This window comes from Ranitomeya imitator, chromosome 2, assembly GCF_032444005.1.
Source record: "Ranitomeya imitator isolate aRanImi1 chromosome 2, aRanImi1.pri, whole genome shotgun sequence".
Classification (NCBI taxonomy): Eukaryota; Metazoa; Chordata; class Amphibia; order Anura; family Dendrobatidae; genus Ranitomeya; species Ranitomeya imitator.
The window spans coordinates 373,741,288-373,768,974 of NC_091283.1; the positions used below are offsets into that span (position 1 = coordinate 373,741,288).

At 43.5% G+C, this 27,687-nt stretch overlaps 1 protein-coding gene across 1 annotated transcript; it reads right to left on the reverse strand.

The window, feature by feature from the left end:
- On the reverse strand, positions 1-27,687 carry LOC138663998 (oocyte zinc finger protein XlCOF8.4-like). The gene is made up of 8 exons (XM_069750395.1): positions 27,543-27,687; positions 27,243-27,422; positions 27,030-27,159; positions 26,858-26,955; positions 12,623-12,713; positions 6,042-6,145; positions 5,755-5,845; positions 1-3,621 (listed from the first exon to the last, which is right to left on the reverse strand). Exons 1-8 carry the CDS (start codon positions 27,618-27,620, stop codon positions 2,987-2,989), a joined length of 1,407 nt encoding a protein of 468 aa, XP_069606496.1. The 5' UTR covers positions 27,621-27,687; the 3' UTR covers positions 1-2,986.

The window sequence follows — 27,687 nt, forward strand, 5'->3', positions numbered from 1 at the left end:
TAAGTTTTCAAACCAAACATTTATTAACAATTGTCAAGTTACGAAAACACATGCAGAGAAAGCTTCAAAACAATATGCCAAACACTATTCAGAAATCAAAGGCATTTTAGGTTTTTAAAATACATTTTGCACTAATGCATGTACATGGTTTCCCCCCATAATCAAAAATACCCCATTATTTTGGTCATATTAACACTGACAGGCACCCAAATTTTACAGAGTGAATATATGATGATGTTATATACAAGATTAACCACTTAGAAAAACAGCTATTTTTCTTTTTTTATACTTGCTCTTTTAATTATTGATCGTATAGCCATAAACATACCAAAAAAAATGCTAAAAGTGGTAAAAAAAATTTCAAATTCAGTGGAATTGGAAAAACAATTTCACTTTTGCAGTTTTTTGGGGGTTGTATTTACAATATTCACTTTGCGGCAAAAATGAACTGGGTACTTTTTTCTAGGGGTTCGTATGGTTTTTTTATATATATTATTTTGTTAACTCATTAAAAAAATAAATTAAAATCTGTAGACAAAAAAATTCCAAGACCCCTTTTTTTTTAAAAAGTTTTGTTCTATGGAGTTTGATAAGGCTTTGCTTTTTTTTGCCTTGACAGTGGTAACCACTATCGTGTAGGGGTGGGGCATCAAAAGTGGCATCCTGTTCCTAAAATTTTAGATGCTGCTGTCACAATTGACAGAATCTAAGAAGTCAAACTGTTGAGTACAGAGTTATTCCCATCTACAAGATCCTATCCCAATATGTAGTAGGTGTAGTAATAATAATAATAATAGCAAATACCTCCAATTAGAAATGTAGTATAGTATTCTCTTTCCTCATGTGCAGTCATTGCAGGGCCTTAGGTATCTATGGTTATAACCACTTATACAGTGACATTTAGTTAATTAGTTGCTAGTGGTCATAACCATGGATAACTAAGGTCCTGCAATGCAAAGAAAAAAAAACTATGCTACATTTCTAATTGGAGGTATTTTCTAATATCATTATTACACCTACTACATATTGGGATAAGATCTTGGGAGATGGGAATACCCCTTTAGCTCCAATCATATCAGTTACTCCCGTTTGCCAGGAGCATGACATAGTCGGCACCTATGGAGTAGGTAGTAGAATCAACTCCACTTTATGGCATGCTAATTACTTTGCCCCTGTATGACTTCTCTCATGTTTAATAAGGTTTTATTTAACTGTAACATATTTACCATATTTTGAACATGAAAATGGATTCTCCCACGTGTCTTCTTTGATACTGTAGGTTTGGAAAGTATTCAGACCCCTTTAAATTTTTCATTTTTTGTTTCATTGCATCCCTTTGGTAATGTACACTCCGCACCCCATCTTGACAAAAAAAAAAAAAAAAATCGAGAAAATTTAGCAAATTTATTAAAAAGAAAAACTGAAATATCACATGGTCATATGTATTCATACCCTTTGCTCAGACACTCATACTTAAGTCACATGCGGTCCATTTCCTTGCGATCCTCCTTGAGATGGTTCTACTCCTTCATTGGAGTCCAACTGTGTTTAATTAAACTGATAGGACTTGATTTGGAAAGGCACACACTTGTCTATATAAGACCTCACAGCTCCCAGTGGATGTCAGACCAAATGAGAATCATGAGGTCAAAAAGAACTGGCCAAGGAGCTCAGAGACAGAATTGCGGCAAGGCAGCACACATCTGGACAAGGTAACAAAAGAATTTCTGCAGTAATCAAGGTTCCTAAGAGCACAGTGGCCTCCATAATCCTTAAATGGAAGAAGTTTGGGACCACCAGAATTCTTCCTAGACCTGGCGGTCCAGCCAAACTGAACAATCGTGGGAGAAGAGTCTTGGTGAGAGAGGTAAAGAAGAACCCCAAGATCACTGTGGCTAAGCAGATGCAGTAGGGAGATGGGAGAAAGTTCCACAAAGTCAACTATCACAACTATCACTGCAGCAATTCACCAGTCAGGCCTTTATGGCAGAGTGGCCCTACGGAAGCCTCTCCTCAGTGCAAGACATATGAACGCCTGCATAGTTTGCTAAAAAACACATGAAGGACTCCCAAACTATAAGAAATAAGATTCTCTGGTCTGATGAGACGAAAATAGAACTTTTTGGTGATAATTCTAAGCGGTATGTGTGGAGAAAACCAAGCACTGCTCATCACCTGCCCAATACAATCCCAACAGTGAAACATGGTGGTGGCAGCATCATGCTATGGGGGTGTTTTTCACCTGCAGGGACAGGAAGACTGGTTGCAATTTAAGGAAACATGAATGCTGCCAAGTACAGAGATATCCTGGATGAAAACCTCCACCAGAGTGCTCTGGACCTCAGACTTGGCTGAAGGTTCACCTTCCAACAAGACAATGACCCTAAGCACACAGCTAAAATAACAATGGAGTAGCTTCAGAACAACTCCGTGACCATTCTTGACTGGCCCAGCCAAAGCCCTGACCTAAACCCAATTGAACATCTCTGGAGAGATCTGAAAATAGCTGTCCACCATTGTTCACCATCCAACCTGACGCAACTGGAGAGGATCTGCAAAGAAGAATGGCAGAGGATCCCCAAATCCAGGTGTGAAAAACTTGTTGCATTATTCCCAAGATGACTCATGGCTGTACTAGCTCAAAAGGGTACTTCTACTCAATACTGAGCAAAGGGTCTGAATACTTACGACCATGTGATATGTCAGTTTTTCTTTTTTACTAAATTTGCAAAAATTTCTACATTTGTTTTTTTTCAGTCAAGATGGGGTACAGAGTGAACATTAATGAGAAAAAAATGAACTTTTTTAATTTACCAAATGGCTGCAATGAAACAGTGAAATGTAAAGGGGTCTGAATACTTTCCATAACCACTGTATGTAACAAGCGTTGCCATATTTCTAGAATATATCCCACATTCTGAACATAAAAAGGGTTTTGTGTGAATTCTCCCATGTTTAGCAAGAATATTATTGTAAAAAAAAAATTCTACAATATTTTAACCATGATAATGGTTTCTTTACTGTGAGTTTTTTGATGCTCAACAAGATTTGATTTCCGTGTAAAATATTTCCCACATTCTGGGCATAAATATGGCTTCTCACCTGTGTGAGTTTTCTCATGAGTAACCAAATGGGATTTCCTTTTGAAACATTTCCCACATTCTGAACATGAGAATGGCTTCTCCCCTGTGTGAACTACTGAATGTGTAACAACATGAGATTTCCGGCTAAAACATTTTCCACATTCTGGACATGAATATGGCTTCTCCCCTGTGTGGATTCGCTCATGTATAACTAAATCAGATTTATGCGTAAAACATCTCCCACATTCTGAACATGAAAATGGTTTCTCTTTTGCGTGTGTGCTTTGATGTTCAACATTACTTTGGTTATTATTTTGTTTAACAGTCTGTGATGAATCATAAGATAGCATCCAATGATAAAGATCAGAAGATAGATCTTCGCTGTAAGAGCTTGAGTTTGTATCTGGTGTAATGGAAGGCTCTTCATATGTATCTGGTATAATGGCAGGCTCTTCATGTGTATCTTGTGTGATATCGTGATCTTCTGCTTTAATATCTGAAGACACCACATGTCCTTCTGAGTTTATCATACTTTCACCTGCCAAGAATAAAACAGTAAGTTGAAGTTTCTATCAGGAAAGACCAGAAGCTACTAGGGTAAGATTAATCCAATAAATTCTGCCACAGCTTGCATGCAATTGCACAGATATAAGTTAGTTATATTTTGACAATTATCATGGTATTATAAGTGTGTATTATGGAATACAATATGGACTGACTTCTAGTTGCATTATGGTAAGTTTGCGATCCTACTTAATTTCTTCTTGTAATTGTTTAATTTTTGCTTTGATATTCTGTGACAATACTTTTGCTGTACTGTTTACATCATTGAATAGAATTTTTTTAGCTGTGTAATATTAATGATTTTAACAAATTTTGAGCATTGGTTGATATTTTCCCCTTTTTATCTGTTTCAGTAATATAGTAATATAATGTACAATTTATCTGTCTTTAAGGGGTTTTCTGTGGCCCGTGTCCATGTGCCATCTGTGTGTTAGGCTGCTTTCACACATCAGTTTTTTGCCATCGGTCGAATTTTGAAAAAAACAAATCCAGTGACTGATGCCACTGGATCCGTTTTTTTCACAAAGACTTGTATTAGCGACGGATAGCCTCACAGTTCATCTGTCATTCGCAGGATCCGTCGAAAATTGTCGGTCCGGCGGCCGGAGACAACGCACAAAGGAATGTTTTTTGTGTCCGTCGAAAAAACGGACAGCGACAGATCCGGCACTGTCCAGCGTTTGCTAGAATGGAAGCCTATGGCGCCGGATCCGTCAAATGACGGAATCCTGTGACAGATTCCGTTTTTTTAAACTGAGCATGCTCCGATTTTTTTAGGATCCAATTAGCCAAATCAGCTAGTCGTATTTTTTTTAAAATTTGACGGATTGCGACTGATGGCAAAAAACTGATGTGTGAAAGCAGCCTAAGTGTGATACCATCTGTGTATGTATGTACCCGTGTCCTGTCCGTGTGACCAGTACTGGAATAGGATGAAGAATACAAGTAGCAGAAGTTTAGGTGTTAGATGTGCAAAGAGAAAGATGATAGAAGGATGATGGTTAGATATATAGAAATATGTCAGCGAGATATACTTATAATCAGTGCTCTGCATGTGTATTTTTCTGTACTTGTATTTATCTAGTAATGAAATAAATAATAAAAATGGCGTTGGGTCTCCCTATTTTTTTATGAACCAGCTGAAGGAAAGCAAACAGTTGAGGGCTGGTGTTATTATTTGGGGAAGGGGCCAATATCCATACAGGTTCCCAGCCTATTAATATTAGCTCACAGCTGTCTGGGTAGCCTTTACTGGTTATTAAAAAGGGGAAACCAAAAAAAAAAATTGTGGGGTCCCTTTATTTTTAATAACCAGGAAAGGCTAACACAGAAAGCTGCTGGTGCTTAGCCTCGCCTCTTCCCGCTGGCCCTGGTGCGTTGGCAAGCAGGGCAAAGGTATTTGAGTTGATGTCAGCTGTGTAATGTCTGCTGATGTCAACCTCAGGGGTTAGTAATGGAGAGGTGTCTATCAGACACCCCTTTACTAATCCCATAGTCAAAAGTAATAAACACAAAGAAAACAGAGTAAAAAGCACTCCCTGTCCCTCTTTTACCCATTTATTACCATGCAAAAAAATATAATACAAAGCCGTCTGCCATAAATCCATCACACGACGATCCCCAACTCTGCTACTTCAGATCCTCACACACAATGTTATTCCTCATTTATCTAGTACACATGTCACCAGATTTCTCAGTGCTAAGTTTTCCTTATATATACACTTTTATTGCAAACAAATTTTACCAAACTCGGATTATACAACTTAAATCTCTTCAGCCTTTAATTCAAGACTTTTTTGAATTGTAACTTTTAGAGGCCTTGCAAAGACAGATTCTGTTAATTATATATGTGTGCAAAAACTAATAAGATTCTACTGAGAATTTTATTGCTAAGATATAAACATTAGATCTCGATTCCCGGTTTCTGATTTCAATAAGATGGTGGCAATAGTCGTGATCTGATCTTCTACTTTGTTGCCTCACACATTTATCTCAACATGGAACATGATGCACTGAAGCCATGTCTATTCTATATATTTTTCAAGGATCCATTTGAGGCAAAATCAGACACAGTCGTGAGATTGTATCCTCAGCGTTTACTACTCACCTGGGTAGTCATAGGTAGTAACCTCCTTTTTAACCCGCTTTTTACCCCTCACATATGTCTCTGTAGTATTAATATGGGTCAGATCTTCACCCTGAAACAAAGATTGTAAAAGTCACAGACAGATGGAGAAGTCACATTTATGATCAGCTCTAATCCTGCCATCTCCACCGTTCTCATTACACAAGTATAAAACATAATACTGGTGGATAAAACAAGACTGAGCACAAGATCTTCACAGACATCTACACATCATAGAGGAGATCTCATGACACCTTCTCTCCATCTACCTGATGATCCTTAGGAACATTGGGATTTTTTGTTGTTTTTGAACAGTCCTGTGGAAGAAGAGGACGGGGACATCTCTTTGGTGCTCTTCTCTTTCTGGTAACAACTGTAGGAAACATATATAGGGACTGCTGTCATCATTGGTCTCTTATAACGTTAACGGTATCACATTTTTATCAACATCACTTTTCGTTAAACAAGTTGTCCACTTTGGGCGTGGCCTAGCAGGAGATGTGAGAGGACGCTTGCCGGACCTCTCCCTCTGCCCGTACGGAGACTTAGGAGATACTAAAGGCGCCGCCGAACGCCAAACACCGGAGGAGCAGCTCCTGAGTAACCGGGGAGCAGGGAGAGTAAACCACACGCTGCAGGAGCCGGTAAATGACGCGCAAAAGGCAGAAAGAAGCCGGGGTGGCGGGCTGCACGCGCTCCCAAGATGGCGCCGACAGCGCAGCGGAGGAGGTGGCAAAGGCAGGCGCTGCTTACCAGAAGCGGCTAGAAATATTAGCAAAGCTGGAGCAGTTCGCCAGAACAGAGGAGGCAGGACGGATGATGCAAGGAGCTGAAGGAGAGGTGACAGGAGGAGCGGTGGACTCAGTGGAGCAGACGGGTGAGCAGGCTGGGGCACAGAGGGAAGTGGTGGAGAGTGAATCCTGCATGGCACCCACCATATCACCAGCCATAAGCAATGCTCCAATGGATGAAGTGGCTGGGCTGGCCCTGGATTGTGCAGCACAGCTGGGAACTGTATGTACTGATGAAGCTGCGGAGCCGACCCTGAGGGACATTTTCTCTGCTATACTGTCTTGCAAGACTGCATTAACAACCCTAACTGCTCAGGTAGATGGCCTGAAGGGGGAGGTTTCCTCGTTCCGCTCAGCTATGCACAAAATGGAGGGGAGAGTTGAATTGTTGGAGGAACGTGTAGGGGGAGTGTAGGACCAAATTGCCGAAATGGCTAAAAGGGAGAAAAAATATGTCCAGCGCATTTCAGAGTTGGAGCTTAAAACTGACGATCTGGAGAACCGCTCACGTAGAAATAACTTGAGAATTATCGGTGTGCCTGAAAAGGCAGAAGGAAACAACCCCACTGAATTTATGGAGATATGGCTGAAAACTAAGGTGGGAGGAGATAGTCTCACTAAATTATTCGCGGTTGAAAGAGCGCACCGGGTGCCGTCCAGACCTTTACCCCCTGGATCCCCTCCAAGGACCTTTCTGGCTAAAATCCTGAACTATAGGGACCGAGATATTCTGCTGAGAAAGGCCAGGAATATGGAGGAATTAACCATCGATGGCAACCGAGTATCTATCTATCCTGACTATTCCACAATTGTGCAGAGGCTTAGGATGAAGTTTGGAGAGGCTAAAAGACGTCTGCGTGAACTGGGCCTGGCTTATTCTATGCTGTATCCGGCTAAACTACGGGTGGTGGCTATGGACAAGGTCCACTTTTTTCAGAGCCCTGAGGAAGTGTCGCATTGGTTGGATCTGAACGCGAAGCGTATTGGAGCGGAAAAGAACCGCTGAGGAGGACCAGGAGTGATTTTCTGACTAAAGTGTTCATTTGGCAGAATTAACTGAGTTACGGGTTCATTGTGACAGAATACTGGAGAAATTTGTTTTGAAGGACTAGTGCGCTATGGTTGTGTTCGGCGGCGCAACTGTTTTTACATTATGTTTCAGATGGGCGGGGGGAGGGGAACGACTGATGGATAGCGGGAAATTTATTGTGGGTGAGTGTCAGCTTTTAAGTCACTGGTAGGAGTGTGTTAGTACGTTCCCTTTTTCTCATATAGAGAGGGAGTAGGAGTTTTGCGAGGAAGGAGGTTATTGAGGGAGGGAGAGGTAAGGTTTGGGTTATTTTGCAATAATGAGGGATTGGGGGGAGGTTTGGGGTGGGTGGGGTCAGTTTACGGGGGGAAGAAGATCAAAGGATGGGAGAAGAGCATTTTCATTGTTTGGCACTATGATGGGAGATAAAGTTAAAATTTTGAGCTGGAACATTAGAGGTCTATCGAACAATACAAAGCGTACGGCGATTTTGCAATATATTTTGAAACAGAGGCCCTCGCTGATATACCTTCAGGAAACAGCACGGTGGCGCAGTGGTTAGCACTACAGCCTTGCAGCGCTGGGGTCCTGGGTTCTAATCCCACCTAGGACAACATCTGCAAAGAGTTTGTATGTTCTCTCCGTGTTTGCGTGGGTTTCCTCCGGGCACTCCGGTTTCCTCCCACATTCCAAAGACATACTGATAGGGATTCTAGATTGTGAGCCCCATCAGGGACAGTGATGATAATGTGTGCAAAACTGTAAAGCGCTGCGGAATATGTTAGCGCTATATAAAAATAAAGATTATTTAACCCATTTAGTTAAAGAAAAAGTGGATATACTGCATAAAAGATGGGTGAGGAAGGCGTACCACGCGACATTCTCGGCCTACGCTAGAGGGGTGTCAATTCTTGTGCACACGAGTGTACCGTTTGAGGAGGTGGAAGTGGTGATAGATAGTGATGGACAATATGTATTCCTAGTGTGTAAAATATTTGCTAAATTGCTATGTGTAGTGTCGGTATATATTCCTCCACCGTACTCGGGGAAAAAATTGCAGGAAATCCTAAATATAGCCGGTAGATGGGGAGGAGTTCCTTTGCTTATAATAGGAGATGTCAATAACATTATTAATGATCACTGGGATAAGGGTCAACACGCACCGCTAAGGGCGGAAGGGAATGAGACAGCGTTTGGCAGTTATTTGAAAGAAGTGGCATGGAGGGATCTGTGGAGAGTCCGTAACATTGACACATACTGTTTTTCCTGCTATTCGGCGACATACGGCTCGTTGTCGCGTATCGATTTGGCCCTAGGTAATGAAGGAATGGATGGGCTGGTGGAGGAGGTGGAATATATGACTAGGGTAATCTCGGACCATAGTCCGCTAGTGGTAACACTGCAAATTGAAAGCCAGGGGGAGATAGCTAAACGGGAGTGGAAAATTAACCCTTTCTGGTTGCAAATCCTTGATACGGGAAAGATAGGGGAGGAGCTGGAGGAGTTCTTCCAAATTAATAACGGTAGTGCAGCGAAATACGTGGTGTGGGATACCATGAAGGCATTTCTGAGGGGGATATTATTTAGAGAGATATCTAGACACAAGACACGAACGAGGGAATCGGATAAAGCGATAATGGAAGAATTGAGGGTAGCGGAGGCTGCATTGAATGCTCTGCGCTCACAAGACACCATAAAGCGTATGAAGATGGCTCAGGAGGAGGTGAATAAGTTACACTTACGTAGAGCAGAAAGGACAAGAAATTTCCAAAGAGAGGCATTTTATGCGGAGGGAGAGAGGGTGGGTCATCTGCTGTCGGTGGTGGCATCTGCACAGAGGGACTCGGCATACGTACATGCCTTAGAATTGGAGAATGGTAGTATTGTCACACAGGGGGCCCAAATTGTGGAATGATTTAAGGGATTTTACAGCAAATTATATTCATCACGATTGGAACAGGGGGAAGAAGGTATTGACAGGTTTCTAGAGGAAGCAAACTTGCCTAGAATAGAGACAGAGGATAGGGACTGGTTGGATAGGCCGCTTACGGTGGAGGAATTGGAGGGTGCCTTGAGATCCATGGCGGGAGGGAAGGCGCCGGGGGCGGACGGCATTCCTGTTGAACTTTATGGTGTCCTTGCTGAAGAGCTGCTGGCTCAGTTGTTGGGGATCTTTGAGGAGTCGCTGGAGAGGGGTGTATTGCCTAATTCCATGCGGGGGGCCATTATTGTGGTCATCCCCAAACCAGACAAAAACCCACGGTTACCGGAGTCATATAGACCAATATCACTCCTAACAACAGATGTCAAGATTCTGGCTAAGGCCCTGGCGAACAGGCTGACCCGGGTGATAGAAAAAGTGGTTCATTCGGACCAATCAGGCTTTATGCCCAATAAGTCAACTGCCATTAATTTGAGAAGGCTATTTCTCAATATGCAAATACCGGCTGATAATGCTGGCAAGAGAGTGGTGGTTTCCCTCGATGCACATAAGGCCTTTGATAGTATAGAATGGCAATACCTGTGGTCGGTGCTGAGTCGTTGTGGGTTTGGGCCAGTCTTTATGTCATGGGTGAGACTCCTGTACTCCTCTCCGGTGGCCAAAATCAAGGTGAACAATGCGATGTCAGACAGCTTTCAGCTCTTTAGAGGTACTAGGCAGGGGTGCCCGTTGTCCCCGCTGCTGTTTGCTTTGGCGGTGGAGCCACTGGCAGCGGCTATCAGAAGGTCTCAAATGGTGAAAGGATTTTTATATGGGAAGATGGAGGAAAAAATTGCCTTGTATGCAGATGACATATTGCTTTTTCTTGAGAGCTCTGGGGAACCATTGAGGAACGTAATAGCACTAATCGAGAGATTTGGGCAAATTTCAGGGTTAGTCATCAATTGGGACAAATCGAGCGTTTTGCAGGTAGATAGAGAAGTGGATTGTACGAGGGAGGTGGAAGAAGGTACAAAATTAAGGGTGGTCACACAATTTAAATATTTGGGGATTCAGGTAGCTCTTCCCTTAACCAGATTTGAGGAACTTAATCTCGAGCCTTTAGTAACTAAGATACGCACCAAGATCTCAGTTTGGAGTAAGCTAAATTTGTCGGTGGTAGGAAGAGTAAATCTCCTCAAGATGGTGGTGATGCCTCAGATCTTGTATATTCTACATAATTCTCCGGTATGGATCCCAATGAGAACATTCCGTAAGTTGAGATCGTTATTCGGAGAGTTGGTGTGGGGAAGGAAGAGCCCAAGGATTAGGCAGGAGACTCTGCAGAGACCCAAAGATGAGGGGGGGGCTTGCATTACCCAGCCCATGGTTGTACTTTCTGTCTGCACAGAGCCAACATCTTAGGGGATGGGGGAAAGGGTTAGAGGAAGAACTGGGTCATAGTAGTCTGGTGCATATCAGCGGGGTGTGGCCCTTGAGTATGGGTCTGGAATCAGGACTCTTTAAAAAATTGGGGATTGGCTGTCCCACCATGAATTTAATTCATAGAGTATGGCAGATGCTGAAGCGAATTAGGGGAGTTGGGGGATTCACGGAATTCTCACCTATCTGGGATAACTCATCTCTTCGAGAATTTAACCATATGGAAGGAATGGGAGAATGGAGAGAAAAAGGCATTAGGTTGTTAGGACAATTGATTCACAATGGGAGCCTTAAGTCTTACGATGCGCTTCAGCAGGAGTTTCAGTTTCCGGGGTTAAAATGGTATCAATATAGGAGAGTTCAGCACGCTTTTCAGGCACAGAGGAGGAGGGGGCCCATGGTGATTCAGAAGGATCTTATGTTAGACTGTATACTAAATAATAATGGAACAAAGGGGGCTATATCGGAAGTATATGGGGATTTACTGCACACATTCTTGGCGGATTACCCGATTAAGGCTAGAGAGAAATGGGAGGCTGAACTGGGGGAAATAGACGATGACAAATGGGAGTCTATTCTGGAATACATACCCAAATTGTCGATGAGTGAGCCTGGGAGACTGTCGCAATTGTATGTGGTAAATAGGGCCTATAGGACACCCGACTTGTTGTTCAAAGCTGGAGTGAGATCTGATTCTGGGTGCCCTAGGTGCACTCAGACTGAGGCGGGTATGCTTCACATGTTGTGGTTGTGCCCCAGGCTCTTTTCGTATTGGGTAGCGGTGATGAACCAAATTGGGGTGCTTTATGGATGTGCGGTTCCCAGGGATCCAGTGGTTTGTATACTTGGGTATGTGGAGGAATTATCGGCCGACGAAACTGCCAAAATGGCAATAGCTAGATTGCTCTTCGTTGCAAGGAAAGTGATTGCAAGATACTGGATTAGGGAGGAACCTCCAACCAGACGAGAATTTGTCGCACAAGCGAATCATATTGTCCAGCTCGAAAAAAGCATTTATATCAAGAGGAATAAGATGGGGTTTTTTCAAAAGCTATGGCAGCCATGGCTAAATGGGAATAATTGAGGGGTTGTGGAAAACAATGTTAATAATACAATATGTCTGTAATAAAGAAGATCTTCTCGTGGAGGGGGGGGGGGGGGGAAGTTGGGGTTGGTTATCAGAGGGAGGGAGGGGGGGGAAGGGGTATATTTTCTTGTTAAAATAAAACACAAATGCAACTTGTTGTATAAATAGATAACATTTATTATGCTCAATAAAAATTTATCTGATTAAAAAAAAAAAAAAACAAGTTGTCCACTACTAAGACAACCCCAGTATGTTTGCGCCTGTAAAATAATGCTCTCTTCCGGTGCCGGCAGCGTTTTAGCAATGTCGGTACTTGCTCTCCTAAGGCTCACTTGCCCAATCAGTGCTGGATTCACTCTAACTGCTGCTGTGATGGCGCCGGCCTGGCTATAACTGTTGTTAGTGTGCAGGGCAAACGTGTTGATTGAAAAGGGGTTGTTCGAGAAGTGGACAACCTTGTTAAGGGGAAATCCATATTTAAAAATCTGACAGCAAACTGACCCTCAAACAACTCAAAATGGTAGTAGCCACTGACTGAGAAGAATCAGACTTCTCTGTATTTAGTGGTTACTACTCACCTGGGCGGTTATCTGTAGGAATCTTCTCTTTACACCACTCATCATCCCTCACATATGTCCCTGTAGTATTAATATGGGTCAGATCTTCACCCTGAAATAAATATTGTAAAAGTCACAGTGGAGTAAAATGATTTTGATAATTAAAGAAGAACTCCCATTTTTTATATAATATATTATATAATTGCACCCCCATCTGGTTGTCTCTCACACGGAGTTCTTACTTCACTACAGTTCAGCTTCCATCTTGATTCCCAGCTCTCATTCTACATGTTCTTCGTCTATGTGCTGATAACAATCCCATGATGCATCTACAAAGCATCACATGACCTGATAGTGGCTGTTCCATCTCTACATGATGAGAGGACACAATGATGATCCTTCCTATATTCCACGAAAGAAATTAAGAGATATTTGCTCTTCTGAACCTTTTTTTCTGGAGTAAAAATAAATAAAGAGACTTTTTGTTTTTTATATACAGTGGGAAAAATTAGTATTTGATACACTGCCGATTTTTACAAGTTTTCTCACCTACAAAGAATAGAGAGGTCTGTAATTTTTATTGTAGGTACACTTCATTATTTCAGCAAGGACAAAATTACCACTAACCAATAGTTCCTAAATCTAGCAGCGGGTTAGAGATTAAATATTAAAACTTAACTTTTACTTTTACTATTTAAAATCACAAGCGTGACCGTAGGTGAACAAAGTGCCAGTGTTTTAAAACCAATAACAATAACAAAGACCACAACACAGAACACAGGTAAGAACCAAATGGAACAATATTTGTAAATCACTCATATATTTCAGGGATTTCATACATATGGTGCTTAACAACAAATGAGCAAGCTCAAAAACCATATAAGGCAGGCCAGACCCCGACCTATTTTATTCAAACCACCGATAGCACTGGAATACATATATGCCTCACAAAGCTTATTTGTGCACATCAGCATATGTTCAGTAGGTGCCTATACGTGGATACATTTGTTACCAGCGTCTCAGTTTATACTCATCTGTGGGACCGATGCTGTCAACGGTGCCTCCTCAGAGTGTCCGGGACTTAGAGGCGGATCATGCCACACTATCCATTAATCCCAGTTAAAGCCTATGTCTCCCGACGCGTTTCTTCTTCTAATTCATCAGGGGAGTGATGACATAAGTGCTGTCACATACGCGAGCATTGCTAACCCATGCGTCCTTTACCTGTCTTAAATAGAATCCATGTGTTCCTCCGTGCAGCGCGTGCACGGCTGCCGGTGACTCATTTCCGGCTACTATCGCCCGTGCGCTGCACAGCTCGTGTGACGCGACCGCCTTGTGCATCCCATGGCCGCGTACTTCCGGCCGTCGGAAACTTACTTCCGGCCCCTCGGGCACGCGCTGCGTGCCGCGCACCTTGTGGTGCCATGTGATACTGCAGAGCCTAAGTGGGCGGGTATTAGGGAGTGCACCCATCATTTCCTGTGGACAATAACAAGCGGTGCACTGGCCCATAAACGTCACGTTCGGCTTACGATCAGGTGATCAGAGCCGAAATTCAAGTTTAACATGTGAGCTCCCGATTGGTCGGGCCAGCTCAAGATGCAAAACATCCACAGAGGTGCATATCGGTACACACACGTGGATGCTGTCCATTCAATAAGGTAATGTGCTGATTTACGCAGTCCACATCCTTCCCATACCAAAGGAGTTGTGTCGGTCATTACAGTGCCTCATTATCCGTATAGTACATCCACGCAGGTGTTAGGTCCTTAAATAAGATGTAATGTTATAATAGTGATGAATGTGCAGCCACAAAACAAATGGGACCATGAAAATATATGATAAGACCGGAAAAATAGATAAAAATAAAAATACAAAAGAAAAAGTCGGGACACGATGGACCTCCTCCCCGTCCACCAGCACCAGGGAAAGAATAGCAAAGGGTGACCCTACAGGCTTCCCCTATTATCCCCTAGCTAAAAAAGAACCTGCCTAACGCGGAGGTTGGCACCCTAGAAACCTGCGCAGAGGCGCCCCCACACGACGGCGGCTGTCCCTATTCTAGAATCCCTGTTGAACTGTTACACTTACAGGAAGGAAGAAAAGTTGAGTTGCTCTTTAAGGCCCGTTGGGCTCTGGGTTTGGAATCGAAAGATCCACATGCATTCCTTCTGCAAAATGCGTTTGTCCCAGTCGCCACCTCTCTGTGGTTGGGCAATTCTCTCAATCCCCATAAATTTCACTCCTTTCAGATCGCCATTATGGAATCTGTTGATGTGATTTGCTACAGGGGTATCTTTCTTATTGATGGTGTCCCTATGGTGCTCTCCAACTCTTCTTCTTAGTTCTCTACTAGTCTTCCCTATGTATTCAATACCGCATATACACGTGATCTTATACAACACCCCTAGTCTTACAGTTGATGAACTGGTGTATAGCAAAGCTTTTTCCTGTAACATTGCTCTTAAATTCTTTCCCTTGACTAATAGAGCCACAGTATTTGCAGTTTCCACACCTATAGCAGCCCTTAGTACGACCACCTAGCCAGGTGGGGTCATGGGTTCGTGCAGCGGGGGGGGGGGGGGGGGGGTGAAGAAATGGCTGTGGACCACCCTGTCCTTGATTGAACGACCTTTCTTGTAAGTAATTTGTGGTGATGTTGTGACCATATTACTAAGGTCCTTATCCATAAGCAGGACAGACCAGTGTCGCTGCAGAATGTGTTGTGAATTCTGTTGTCGGGCTCCCTCCTGTGGTCATGAATGGTACTTCGGCTGGTTCTGTCCATGGACTTCCTCTGGTGGGTGTTTCTGAGTTTCACAGGTGACGAGGTTAATTCGTTAGCTGCTGCTCTATTTAACTCCACTTAGATCTTTGCTCCATGCCACCTGTCAATGTTCCAGTATTGGTCTAGTTCTCTCCTGGATCGTTCTTGTGACCTGTCTTCCCATAAGAAGCTAAGTTCCAGCTTGTATTTCTTTGGTTTGCTATTTTTCTGTCCAGCTTGCTATTTTTATTGTTGTCTTGCTTCCTGGAAGCTCTGGGACGCGGAGGGAGCACCTCCGCACCGTGAGTCGGTGCGGAGGGTCTTTTTGCGCCCTCTGCGTGGTCTTTTTGTAGGTTTTTGTGCTGACGGCAAAGTAACCTTTCCTATCCTCGGTCTGTTCAGTAAGTCGGGCCTCACTTTGCTAAATCTATTTCATCTCTGTGTTTGTATTTTCATCTTTACTCACAGTCATTATATGTGGGGGCTGCCTTTTCCTTTGGGGAATTTCTCTGAGGCAAGGTAGGCTTTATTTTTCTATCTTCAGGGCTAGCTAGTTTCTTAAGCTGTGCCGAGTTGCATAAGGAGCGTTAGGCGCAATCCACGGCTATTTCTAGTGTGTTTGATAGGTTTAGGGATTGCCGTCAGCAGAGTTCCCACGTCCCAGAGCTCGTCCTTATTATCAGTAACTATCAGGTCATTCCATGTGCTCTTAACCACCAGGTCCATTATTGTCCTGACCACCAGGTCATAACAGTACAGGTGGCCCAAAGTACTAATGCATCTCAATAGAGGGATAAGAGAAGTTCTGAGACCATTTTTTTTTTCTTTGCAGTGTGTTTTGTCTCTATTTTCCCCTTTACCTCTGGGTGGTTCAGGACACTGGTGTAAACATGGACATTTAAGGTCTGTCCTCTTGGATGGATAATCTCACTACAAGGATACAAAACATTCAAGATTTTGTGGTTCAGAATCCGATGTCAGAGCCTAGGATTCCAATTCCTGATTTGTTTTTTGGTGATAGATCTAAGTTCTTGAATTTAAAAAATAATTGTAAATTGTTTCTTGCCTTGAAACCTCGCTCCTCAGGTGACCCTGTTCAACAAGTAAAGATCATTATTTCTTTGTTACGTGGTGATCCTCAAGACTGGGCATTTTCCCTTGCGCCAGGAGATCCGGCATTGCGTGATGTTGATGCGTTTTTCCTGGCGCTTGGATTGCTTTATGACGAACCTAATTCAGTGGAACCGGGCAGAGAAAATCTTGCTGGCTCTGTGTCAGGGTCAGGATGAAGCGGAGATATATTGTCAGAAGTTTAGAAAGTGGTCTGTGCTCACTCAGTGGAATGAATGTGCCCTGGCAGCAATCTTCAGAAAGGGTCTCTCTGAAGCCCTTAAGGATGTCATGGTGGGGTTTCCCATGCCTGCTGGTCTGAATGAGTCTATGTCCTTGGCCATTCAGATCGATCGACGCTTGCGTGAGCGTAAAGCTGTGCACCATTTGGCGTTACTATCTGAGCATGGGCCTAAGCCTATGCAATGTGATAGGACTTTGACCAGAGCTGAACGGCAAGAACACAGACGTCGGAATGGGCTATGTTTTTACTGTGGTGATTCCACTCATGCTATCTCTGATTGTCCTAAGCGCACTAAGCGGTTCGCTAGGTCTGCCACCATTGGTACGGTACAGTCTAAATTTCTATTGTCTGTTACTCTGATTTGCTCTTTGTCATCTTATTCTGTTATGGCATTTGTGGATTCAGGCGCTGCCCTGAATTTGATGGACTTGGAGTTTGCTAGGCGCTGTAGGTTTGTCTTGGAGCCCTTGCAGTGTCCTATTGCATTGAGAGGAATTGATGCTACGCCTTTGGCCAAGAATAAGCCTCAGTATTGGACCCAATTGACCATGTGCATGGCTCCTGCACATCAGGAGGATATTCGCTTTCTGGTGTTGCATAATCTGCATGATGTGGTCGTTTTGGGGTTGCCATGGCTACAGGTTCATAATCCAGTATTGGACTGGAAATCTATGTCTGTGTCCAGCTGGGGTTGCCAGGGGGTACATGGTGATGTTCCATTTTTGTCTATTTCGTCTTCCACTCCTTCTGAAGTTCCAGAGTTTTTGTCGGATTATCGGGATGTATTTGATGAGCCCAAAGCCAGTGCCCTACCTCCTCATAGGGATTGCGATTGTGCAATTAATTTGATTCCTGGTAGTAAGTTTCCTAAGGGCCGATTGTTCAATTTATCTGTGCCAGAACACGCCGCTATGCGGAGTTATATAAAGGAATCCTTGGAGAAAGGCCATATTCGCCCGTCGTCATCACCGTTAGGAGCAGGGTTCTTTTTTGTGGCCAAGAAGGATGGTTCTTTGAGACCTTGTATTGATTACCGCCTTCTTAATAAAATTACAGTCAAATTTCAGTATCCTTTGCCGTTGCTGTCTGATTTGTTTGCTCGTATTAAAGGGGCTAGTTGGTTCACCAAGATAGATCTTCGAGGGGCGTATAATCTTGTGCGTATTAAACAAGGCGATGAATGGAAAACAGCATTTAATACGCCCGAGGGCCATTTTGAGTACCTGGTTATGCCATTCGGGCTTTCCAATGCTCCATCAGTATTTCAGTCCTTTATGCATGACATCTTCCGAGAGTACCTGGATAAATTCCTGATTGTGTATTTGGATGATATTTTGGTCTTTTCGGATGATTGGGAGTCTCATGTGAAGCAGGTCAGAATGGTGTTCCAGGTCCTTCGTGCGAATTCCTTGTTTGTGAAGGGGTCAAAGTGTCTCTTTGGAGTTCAGAAGGTTTCATTTTTGGGGTTCATTTTTTCCCCTTCTACTATCGAGATGGACCCTGTTAAAGTCCAGGCCATTTACGATTGGACTCAGCCGACATCTGTGAAGAGCCTGCAAAAGTTCCTGGGCTTTGCTAATTTTTATCGGCGCTTTATCGCTAATTTTTCTACTGTTGCTAAACCGTTGACTGATTTGACCAAGAAGGGTGCTGATGTGATCAATTGGTCTTCTGTGGCTGTAGAGGCTTTTCAGGAGTTGAAGCGTCGTTTTTCTTCTGCCCCTGTGCTGTGCCAGCCAGATGTTTCGCTTCCGTTTCAGGTTGAGGTTGATGCTTCTGAGATTGGAGCAGGGGCTGTTTTGTCGCAAAGAAGTTCTGATGGCTCGGTGATGAAGCCATGTGCTTTCTTTTCTAGAAAGTTTTCGCCTGCTGAGCGTAACTATGATGTTGGTAATCGTGAATTGTTGGCCATGAAGTGGGCATTCGAGGAGTGGCGTCATTAGCTGGAAGGAGCCAAGCATCGCGTGGTGGTCTTGACAGATCACAAGAATTTGACTTATCTTGAGTCTGCCAAACGGTTGAATCTGAGACAGGCTCGATGGTCGTTATTTTTCTCCCGTTTTGATTTTGTGGTTTCGTACCTTCCGGGCTCTAAGAATGTGAAGGCTGATGCCCTGTCAAGGAGTTTTGTGCCTGACTCTCCGGGTGTTCCTGAGCCGGCGGGTATTCTCAAAGAGGGGGTAATTTTGTCTGCCATCTCCCCTGATTTGCGGCGGGTGCTGCAAAAATTTCAGGCTGATAGACCTGACCGTTGCCCAGCGGAGAACCTGTTTGTCCCTGATAGATGGACTAGTAGAGTTATCTCTGAGATTCATTGTTCAGTGTTGGCTGGGCATCCTGGAATCTTTGGTACCAAAGATTTGGTGGCTAGATCCTTCTGGTGGCCGTCTTTGTCGCGGGATGTGCGTTCTTTTGTGCAGTCCTGTGGGACTTGTGCTCGGGCTAAGCCCTGCTGTTCTCGTGCCAGTGGGTTGCTTTTGCGCTTGCCGGTCCCGAAGAGGCCCTGGACGCATATTTCTATGGATTTTATTTCGGATCTCCCCGTCTCTCAAAAGATGTCGGTCATTTGGGTGGTTTGTGATCGCTTTTCTAAGATGGTCCATTTGGTACCTTTGTCTAAATTGCCTTCCTCCTCTGATTTGGTACCATTATTTTTCCAGCATGTGGTTCGTTTACATGGTATCCCGGAGAACATCGTTTCTGACAGAGGTTCCCAGTTTGTTTCAAGGTTTTGGCGATCCTTTTGTTCTAGGATGGGCATTGATTTGTCTTTTTCCTCGGCTTTCCATCCTCAGACAAATGGCCAAACCGAACGAACTAATCAAACTTTGGAAACATATCTGAGATGCTTTGTTTCTGCTGATCAGGATGATTGGGTGTCCTTTTTGCCGTTGGCTGAGTTCGCCCTTAATAATCGGGCCAGCTCGGCTACTTTGGTTTCGCCGTTTTTCTGCAATTCTGGTTTCCATCCTCGTTTCTCTTCAGGGCAGGTTGAGTCTTCGGACTGTCCTGGTGTAGATACTGTGGTGGATAGGTTGCAGCAGATTTGGACTCATGTGGTGGACAATTTGACATTGTCCCAGGAGAAGGCTCAACGTTTTGCTAACCGCCGGCGCTGTGTGGGTCCCCGACTTCGTGTTGGGGATTTGGTTTGGTTGTCGTCTCGTTATGTTCCTATGAAGGTTTCCTCTCCTAAGTTTAAGCCTCGTTTCATTGGTCCGTATAAGATTTCTGAGGTTATCAATCCTGTGCCATTTCGTTTGGCCCTTCCTGCTTCTTTTGCCATCCATAATGTGTTCCATAGGTCGTTGTTGCGGAGATACGTGGCGCCTGTGGTTCCATCCGTTTATCCTCCTGCCCCGGTGTTAGTTGAGGGGGAGTTGGAGTATGTGGTGGAGAAGATTTTGGATTCTCGTGTTTCGAGACGGAAACTCCAGTACCTGGTCAAGTGGAAGGGTTATGGTCAGGAAGATAATTCCTGGGTTTTTGCCTCTGATGTTCATGCTGCCGATCTGGTTCGTGCCTTTCATTTGGCTCATCCTGGTCGGCCTGGGGGCTCTGGTGAGGGTTCGGTGACCCCTCCTCAAGGGGGGGGGGGTACTGTTGTGAATTCTGTTGTCGGGCTCCCTTCTGTGGTCATGAATGGTACTTCGGCTGGTTCTGTCCATGGACTTCCTCTGGTGGGTGTTTCTGAGTTTCACAGGTGACGAGGTTAATACGTTAGCTGCTGCTCTATTTAACTCCACTTAGATCTTTGCTCCATGCCACCTGTCAATGTTCCAGTATTGGTCTAGTTCTCTCCTGGATCGTTCTTGTGACCTGTCTTCCCATAAGAAGCTAAGTTCCAGCTTGTATTTCTTTGGTTTGCTATTTTTCTGTCCAGCTTGCTATTTAATTTTTTGTCTTGCTTGCTGGAAGCTCTGGGATGCAGAGGGAGCACCTCCGCACCGTGAGTAGATGTCAGTGGGATTACTCTCAAGTCTCTCGTAGCCCATGTCTGCATTCAACAGTGCATAGCACATCTCTTTATACTGGGGAACATCCATAACCACCACGTTCCCCCCTTTATCCGAGGGCTTTATAATTCTATCGTGATCTTTCTCGAGTTCACATAGACTTGTCATTTCTGCCTTTGTGAGATTATGTGCACATCTCTTTTTTGTTTTATCGAGTTGCATGATCTCACTCGTGACCAAATTTACAAAAACATCAACTGCACTCAAGTCATTGGTTGGAGGTGGCATCCGTTTGCTTCTATTTTTCAAATCCGTAAACGGCCCCTCCCCCGCATCATTCGGATTGGGGTCGCTCAAGTGGAATAGAAACCTTACATCTCCCAATAAACCCTCATCGATACCCAGCTCATTACAACATTTTTTATCCTCGTTGGCGAAGTGTTTTTTCCACTTCAGCCGACGGGCAAACAGGTTAAGGTCTTTGATCGCTTCGAAACTGTCAAAATCAGTGGTTGGAACAAATGACATGCCTTTGCTCAAGACCGCCATCTGCTCCTCACTAAGGGGTCTAGATGACATATTTATGACCTCGCTTTTCACATGGGGTTTCGGGGATTGAACCTGTTCCTGAGCGGGTAGCCTGAATCTAAAAAACGCTCACCTCCTGGTGAGCCCCTGCCCACTCCTCTACCTCCACGTTCAGCTCCCCTCCCCCTAGTCTTGCCCTTCGTGTTCTTAAACCTTACTTCCGTGTCAGAGACCTCTGCTTCCGATGACGAAATATCCCTCTCCTGAGGTCTGAAGGGTGTAGGGTTCGATACCAGATATGCCTTATTATCACGGAACTCCTGCAGGTCCCTGATAAAGAACCTGTGTTTCCTTTCCTTAAGGTGGTACTGGAATTTATCTATCGTGTTTTGCAATCCAATTTCTTTGGCCGCAAACTCTGGTTCCGCCGAAAAATTTTTGGTAACCTCAATCTGCTCTTTCAAGCTTTCATTAAGGTTACTGAGCATCACCTTCTCTTCTTCAAGAAGCAACCTCATCAGTCTTAAAGAACTATCTGTCGCTTCTTTTTCCCATCTACTTAACAGATTAGTACTTTTGTATCTGAAGCCAGGGGTTACGGGAATTCTCAAATGTCTAGGGACTATCCCTGCCTTAATGTAACTCTCCAGGCTTTGGACCTCCCACCATGATGTAACCTGATCTTTATAGATTTTTGTTAACTCCTTAAAAGCTGCGTTAAACGATGGTACGTATTTTTTCTGCGTGAAGACTCCGTTAGAGAAGACACGATCTGAAAGGAGTGAAATTTATGGGGATTGAGAGAATTGCCCAACCACAGAGAGGTGGCGACTGGGACAAACGCATTTTGCAGAAGGAATGCATGTGGATCTTTCGATTCCAAACCCAGAGCCCAACGGGCCTTAATGAGCAACTCAACTTTTCTTCCTTCCTGTAAGTGTAGCAGTTCAACAGGGATTCTAGAATAGGGACAGCCGCCGTTGAGTGGGGGCGCCTCTGCGCAGGTTTCTAGGGTGCCAACCTCCGCGTTAGGCAGGTTCTTTTATAGCTAGGGGATAATAGGGGGAAGCCTGTAGGGTCACCTTTTACTATCCTTTCCCTGGTGCTGGTGGACGGGGAGGAGGTCCATCGTGTCCCGACTTTTTCTTTTGTATTTTTATTTTTATCTATTTTTCCGGTCTTATCATATATTTTCATGGTCCCATTTGTTTTGTGGCTGCACAGTCATCACTATTATAACATTACATCTTATTTAAGGACCTAACACCTGCGTGGATGTACTATACGGATAATGAGGCACTGTAATGACCGACACTCCTCCTTTGGTATGGGAAGGATGTGGACTGCGTAAATCGGCACATTACTTTTATTGAATGGACAGCATCCACGTGTGTGTACCGATATGCACCTCTGTGGATGTTTTGCATCTTGAGCTGGCCCGACCAATCAGGAGCTCACATGTTAAACTTGAATTTCGGCTCTGATCACCTGATCATAAGCCGAACGTGACGTTTATGGGCCAGTGCACCGCTTGTTATTGTCCACAGGAAATGATGGGTGCACTCCCTAATACCCGCCCACTTAGGCTCTGCAGTATCACATGGCACCACAAGGTGCGCAGCACGCAGCGCGTGCCCGAGGGGCCGGAAGTAAGTTTCCGACGGCCGGAAGTACGCGGCCATGGGATGCACAAGGCGGTCGCGTCACACGAGCTGTGCAGCGCGCAGGCGATAGTAGCCGGAAATGAGTCACCGGCAGCCGTGCACGCGCTGCACGGAGGAACACATGGATTCTATTTAAGACAGGTAAAGGACGCATGGGTTAGCAATGCTCGCGTATGTGACAGCACTTATGTCATCACTCCCCTGATGAATTAAAAGAAGAAACGCGTCGGGAGACATAGGCTTTAACTGGGATTAATGGATAGTGCGGCATGATCCGCCTCTAAGTCCCGGACACTCTGAGGAGGCACCGCTGACAGCATCGGTCCCACAGATGAGTATAAACTGAAACGCTGGTAACAAATGTATCCACGTATAGGCACCTACTGAACATATGCTGATGTGCACAAATAAGCTTTGTGAGGCATATATGTATTCCAGTGCTATTGGTGGTTTGAATAAAATAGGTCGGGGTCTGGCCCGCCTTATATGGTTTTTAAGTTTGCTCATTTGTTGTTAAGCACCATATGTATGAAATCCCTGAAACATATGAGTGATTTACAAATATTGTTCCATTTGGTTCTTACCTGTGTTCTGTGTTGTGGACTTTGTTATTGTTATTGGTTTTAAAACACTGGCACTTTGTTCACCTACGGTCACGCTTGTGATTGTAAATAGTAAAAGTAAAAGTTAAGTTTTAATATTTAATCTCTAACCCGCTGCTAGATTTAGGTCCACTTCATCAATGAGAGACAGAATCTTAAAAAAAATCTAGAAAATCACATTGTATGATTTTTACATAATTAATTTGCATTTTATTGCACAAAATAAGTATTTGTTACAATAGAAAAACAAAGCTTAATATTTGGTACAGAAACCTATGTTTGCAATTACAGAGGTCAGTCGTTTCCTGCAGTTCTTGATCAAGTTTGCACACACTGCAGCAGGGATTTTGGCCCACTCCTCCATACAGATCTTCTCTAGATCTTTCGGGTTTTGGGGCTGTCACCGGCCAACATTGAAATTCAGCTCCCTCCAAAGATTTTCTATTGGGTTCAGGTCTGGAGACTGGCTAGGTCACTCCAAGACCTTGAAATGCTTCTTACAGAGCCACTACTTCTTTGCCCTGGCTACGTGTTTCAGGCCATTGTCATGGGGAAGACCCAGCCACAACCCATCTTCAGTGCTTTTAGTGAGGGAACGGGGTTGTTGGCCAAAATCTTGAGATACATGGCTCCAAGTGTCCCCTTTGCAGAAAAGTACCCCCAAAGTATGAAACGGTTGAAACGGTGTTCTTAGTGTTCAGGATTTTAATCCATGACTGCATAGTGTGTTACTAACAGAAATGTTTGAGACGGTGGTCCCAGCTCTCTTCAGGTCATTGACCAACTCCTCCCGTGTAGTTCTTGGCCGATTCCTGAACTTTTTCAAAATCATCCTTACTCCATGAGGCGATATCCTGCATGGAGCCTCAGACCGAGGAAGATTGACAGTCCTGTGTTTCTTCCATTTTTTTAACAATTACGACAACAGTAGTTGCCTTCTCTCCAAGCTGCTTGCCAATTGCTCTGTAGCCCATTCCAACTTAGTGTAGGTCTACTGTCACAATTTCTTCGTTGACTGTGGACAAGGAACGCTGTGAGTGACAGCACAGCTGCCCTATGGTATCTGGAATGTGATGGACTGTCAGTTTTGTGAGTGACAGTTGTTATCCAATCTTATCCTGGGTTATGCTGGGTTGTGAACAGTTTGATTGTCAGCCCAGCAGCTCAATCTGGTTTATTCTGCGGGTGTTTCCTCAGTTGTCTCCCGAGTCCCATCCCTAATCATTTGCAAGGTATTTAGCTGGCTAGCTGCTAGTAGTCTGTGTCAGTTGTAAATTTGCTTCAGGTAGGTGTGTTTGCTTGCTTGCTTGGTGTCTGTCTCTGATCTTGCTGGTGACCATGGATTTTTTGTTGTGACTACTTTTTTGGATTTCCCCTTCTGCTTTTGACATACCCTCCAGACTGTTACTTCACCACTCTTTTGTAGCACCCCTCTTACCTATGACCCCTTCTGGAATCTGATCTTGGATCTCCTGACTACCTTGTCTCACGGCTTGCCCACGAGTAGTGGCTTAGGGCAGATCTACAATTTTGTCTCTGGTGTCCTTAGACAAACCCCCGACTCCACAATTTCCCTGACTCTTGACTCTGTCTCCACAGCACTGGCTCACTACTGAGCATGTACATAAACTGCAGCACAGATTCATCTCAATTAAAAGCCTAGATCCTTATATCAGAAACAGAACAGATACTTATAGGTAATTTCTCAACTTTTCCAATTTCTTATTAAAACATTTACGGGACATACTACATTGAGCTACTGTACCCAATTTATTATATATTTTAGGAGTTGGAGTTGCTCCATTTTATACAGGCTCCGACTCCATCAAAATGGACACAGCCTCCGACTCCACAGCCCTGGTGGACCGGTGTCTTTTATACACATAACAAGTTCAAACAGGTACAATTATTACAGGTAAAAGAGTGCAGAGTAGGAGGGCTTTGTAAAGAAAAATTTTTAGATTCTGTCTCTTACAGTTGAAGTGTACCTACGATAAAAATTACAGACCTCTCCATTCTTTGTAGGTGGGAAAACTTGCAAAATCGTCAGTGTATCAAATACTTATTTTCCCCACTTTAAGACCTATTCAATTAATTTTTTTAAGTTAAATTTACTCGGGTTTGTGTATTTTATTTCATTTGTTTGTTCACAATTATGGTCATGACTTTGGTTATCCAAATGTTTTAGCCAAATTCATTTTTAAAGACTTTCCCGAAACATCATAACAATTTTGCACAATTAAACTATAACACTTTAATGGAGCATAACATCGGTCTATTTTTTTTTTTTTGAGCACTTGAATACTAATATGTGACATAGTATTACATTTTGAAAGGATTGTGCACTTTGTTACTCTAAAAAGGTGCAAAAAGTAAAGGAGCCAAAAATAAGCATTTTTTTAATTTGTGATAATTCATCACACAGTGTACCCATTTTTATTTATTTGGCATAAAGTATGTCAATGCAAAAAGACAAAAATGATTTAAATAAAAAAACAAAACAAAAACAAATGATGACTTGTGACCTATAAGTATACAGAGAGACTGATCTGTTATATCCATTATAACTGTGAAACAGGAGTTATACAGTCATTAATAGTAACTGTGATAACTTTCTATGTTCTGATTCTTTCTATGTGGGAGACTTAATTGGTCAATCCATGTAAATCCATCATACAGAAGTTCTGGTGGCTAAGATTAAGACCCTCTTCAGAGAATAAAAAGCCATCGCTCGACTGAAAAGAAGTATACCATGAATTTTCATATAGAAAAAAAAACAACTACCGTATATACTTGAGTATAAGCCGAGATTTTCAGCCCATTTTTGGGGGGCTGAAAGTCCCCCTCTCGGCTTATACTCGAGTCATAACCAGGGTTCTGAAGGGGAGGAGGAGCGGAGGCTGTCTAGTTATACTTACCTACTCCCGATGCGGTCCCTGCAGTCCCTGCTTCTTCCAGCGCAGCAGATTCTTCCTGTGCTGAGTGGTCACATGGTACCGCTCATTACAGTCATGAATATGCGGCTCCACCTCTCATAGAGGTGGAGCCGCATATTCATGACTGTAATGATCGGTAACTGTGACCGCTCAATACAGGAAGAAGGGTATGTTATTTTAATTAAAAATTTTGCAGCAGTAGTTATTAAATAGCTTTAGGCATCCTGTAAAATTCCAACTTTTAGGCTCTTTCTTCCAACCAGCAGTCTCAATATACAGAAAATATTGAGAAGATCCAGACAACATCCCCTGTGTATGGAAGACTATATTCCTGGCATTTTGACAGTAAAAAAAACATATAATATTGGTGTCTAATACAATGCTGAAAATAAGACCTTCACAACCTTCTACACAAATGGAACATTTAATGAAACCACTTCATCTACCTGATGATCCTGATGAACATTGGGATTTTCTTCCGAACAGTTCTGCGGAAGAAGAGGACGGGGACATCTCTCTGGTGTTGTCTTATTACTAGATGGAACTGTAGAAAACACATACAGGGACTGAATTCATGTACAGATAAATAGGCTGTGTGTATTTAGTCCTGTCTATTACCTGGTGATGAAAGGGGCTGGGGAACCTCCACCTCCATCATGACGTCCTTGTACAGATCTTTATGTTCTTCTAAATACTCCCACTCCTCCATGGATAAATGGATTGTGACATCTTGACACCTTAAAGAAATCTGACACATACAATGATATCATCATAACCCCTATTTAATCATAGCATTACTGTATAATGTCCCAGCATTCCCAGCAGTGTCACCTCTGTAGTCAGCAGCTCAATCATCTTGTAGGTCAGTTGTAGAATCTTCTGGTCTTTGATGACCTCATGTTTCAGGGGAAAAAGTGGAGACCCTGTGATTGGGCTCAGGGGTTTTCCCCATCCGTCAAACAAAGGAGACTGACAGTGCTCACTAGAGGTCTTCTTCACTACTGTGTAATCCTGGTTATGGAGAGACACATTAATAAATCTCACTACAGACATTTCCAGAGTCCTCACCTCTCCAGTTCTGTCCATCTGTTATTCCCATAGATAAGAATAATGTAATGCGACATTTCTTACCTCTCCAGTAAGCTGGAAGAGGATCTCTAGGGTGAGGTGTAATATCTTCTCTGCCATCTTGTGCCTGTTTTTTTCCATCTTTAATAGGTCAGTCAGGAAAATTCTCTTAAATAGAAGATCTCCACTGAGAGGACCCGATATTGTA

Bases quoted from the DNA above. Each gene is read 5' to 3' on its own strand.
- LOC138663998 (XM_069750395.1), bottom strand. From the start codon at position 27,620: ATGGAAAAAAACAGGCACAAGATGGCAGAGAAGATATTACACCTCACC. The intron at 27,160-27,242 runs GTGACACTGCTG...TGTATGTGTCAG, and splicing joins TTGAGCTGCTGACTACAGAG to ATTTCTTTAAGGTGTCAAGA. The intron at 26,956-27,029 runs GTAATAGACAGG...TGTTTTCTACAG, and splicing joins CCAGCCCCTTTCATCACCAG to TTCCATCTAGTAATAAGACA.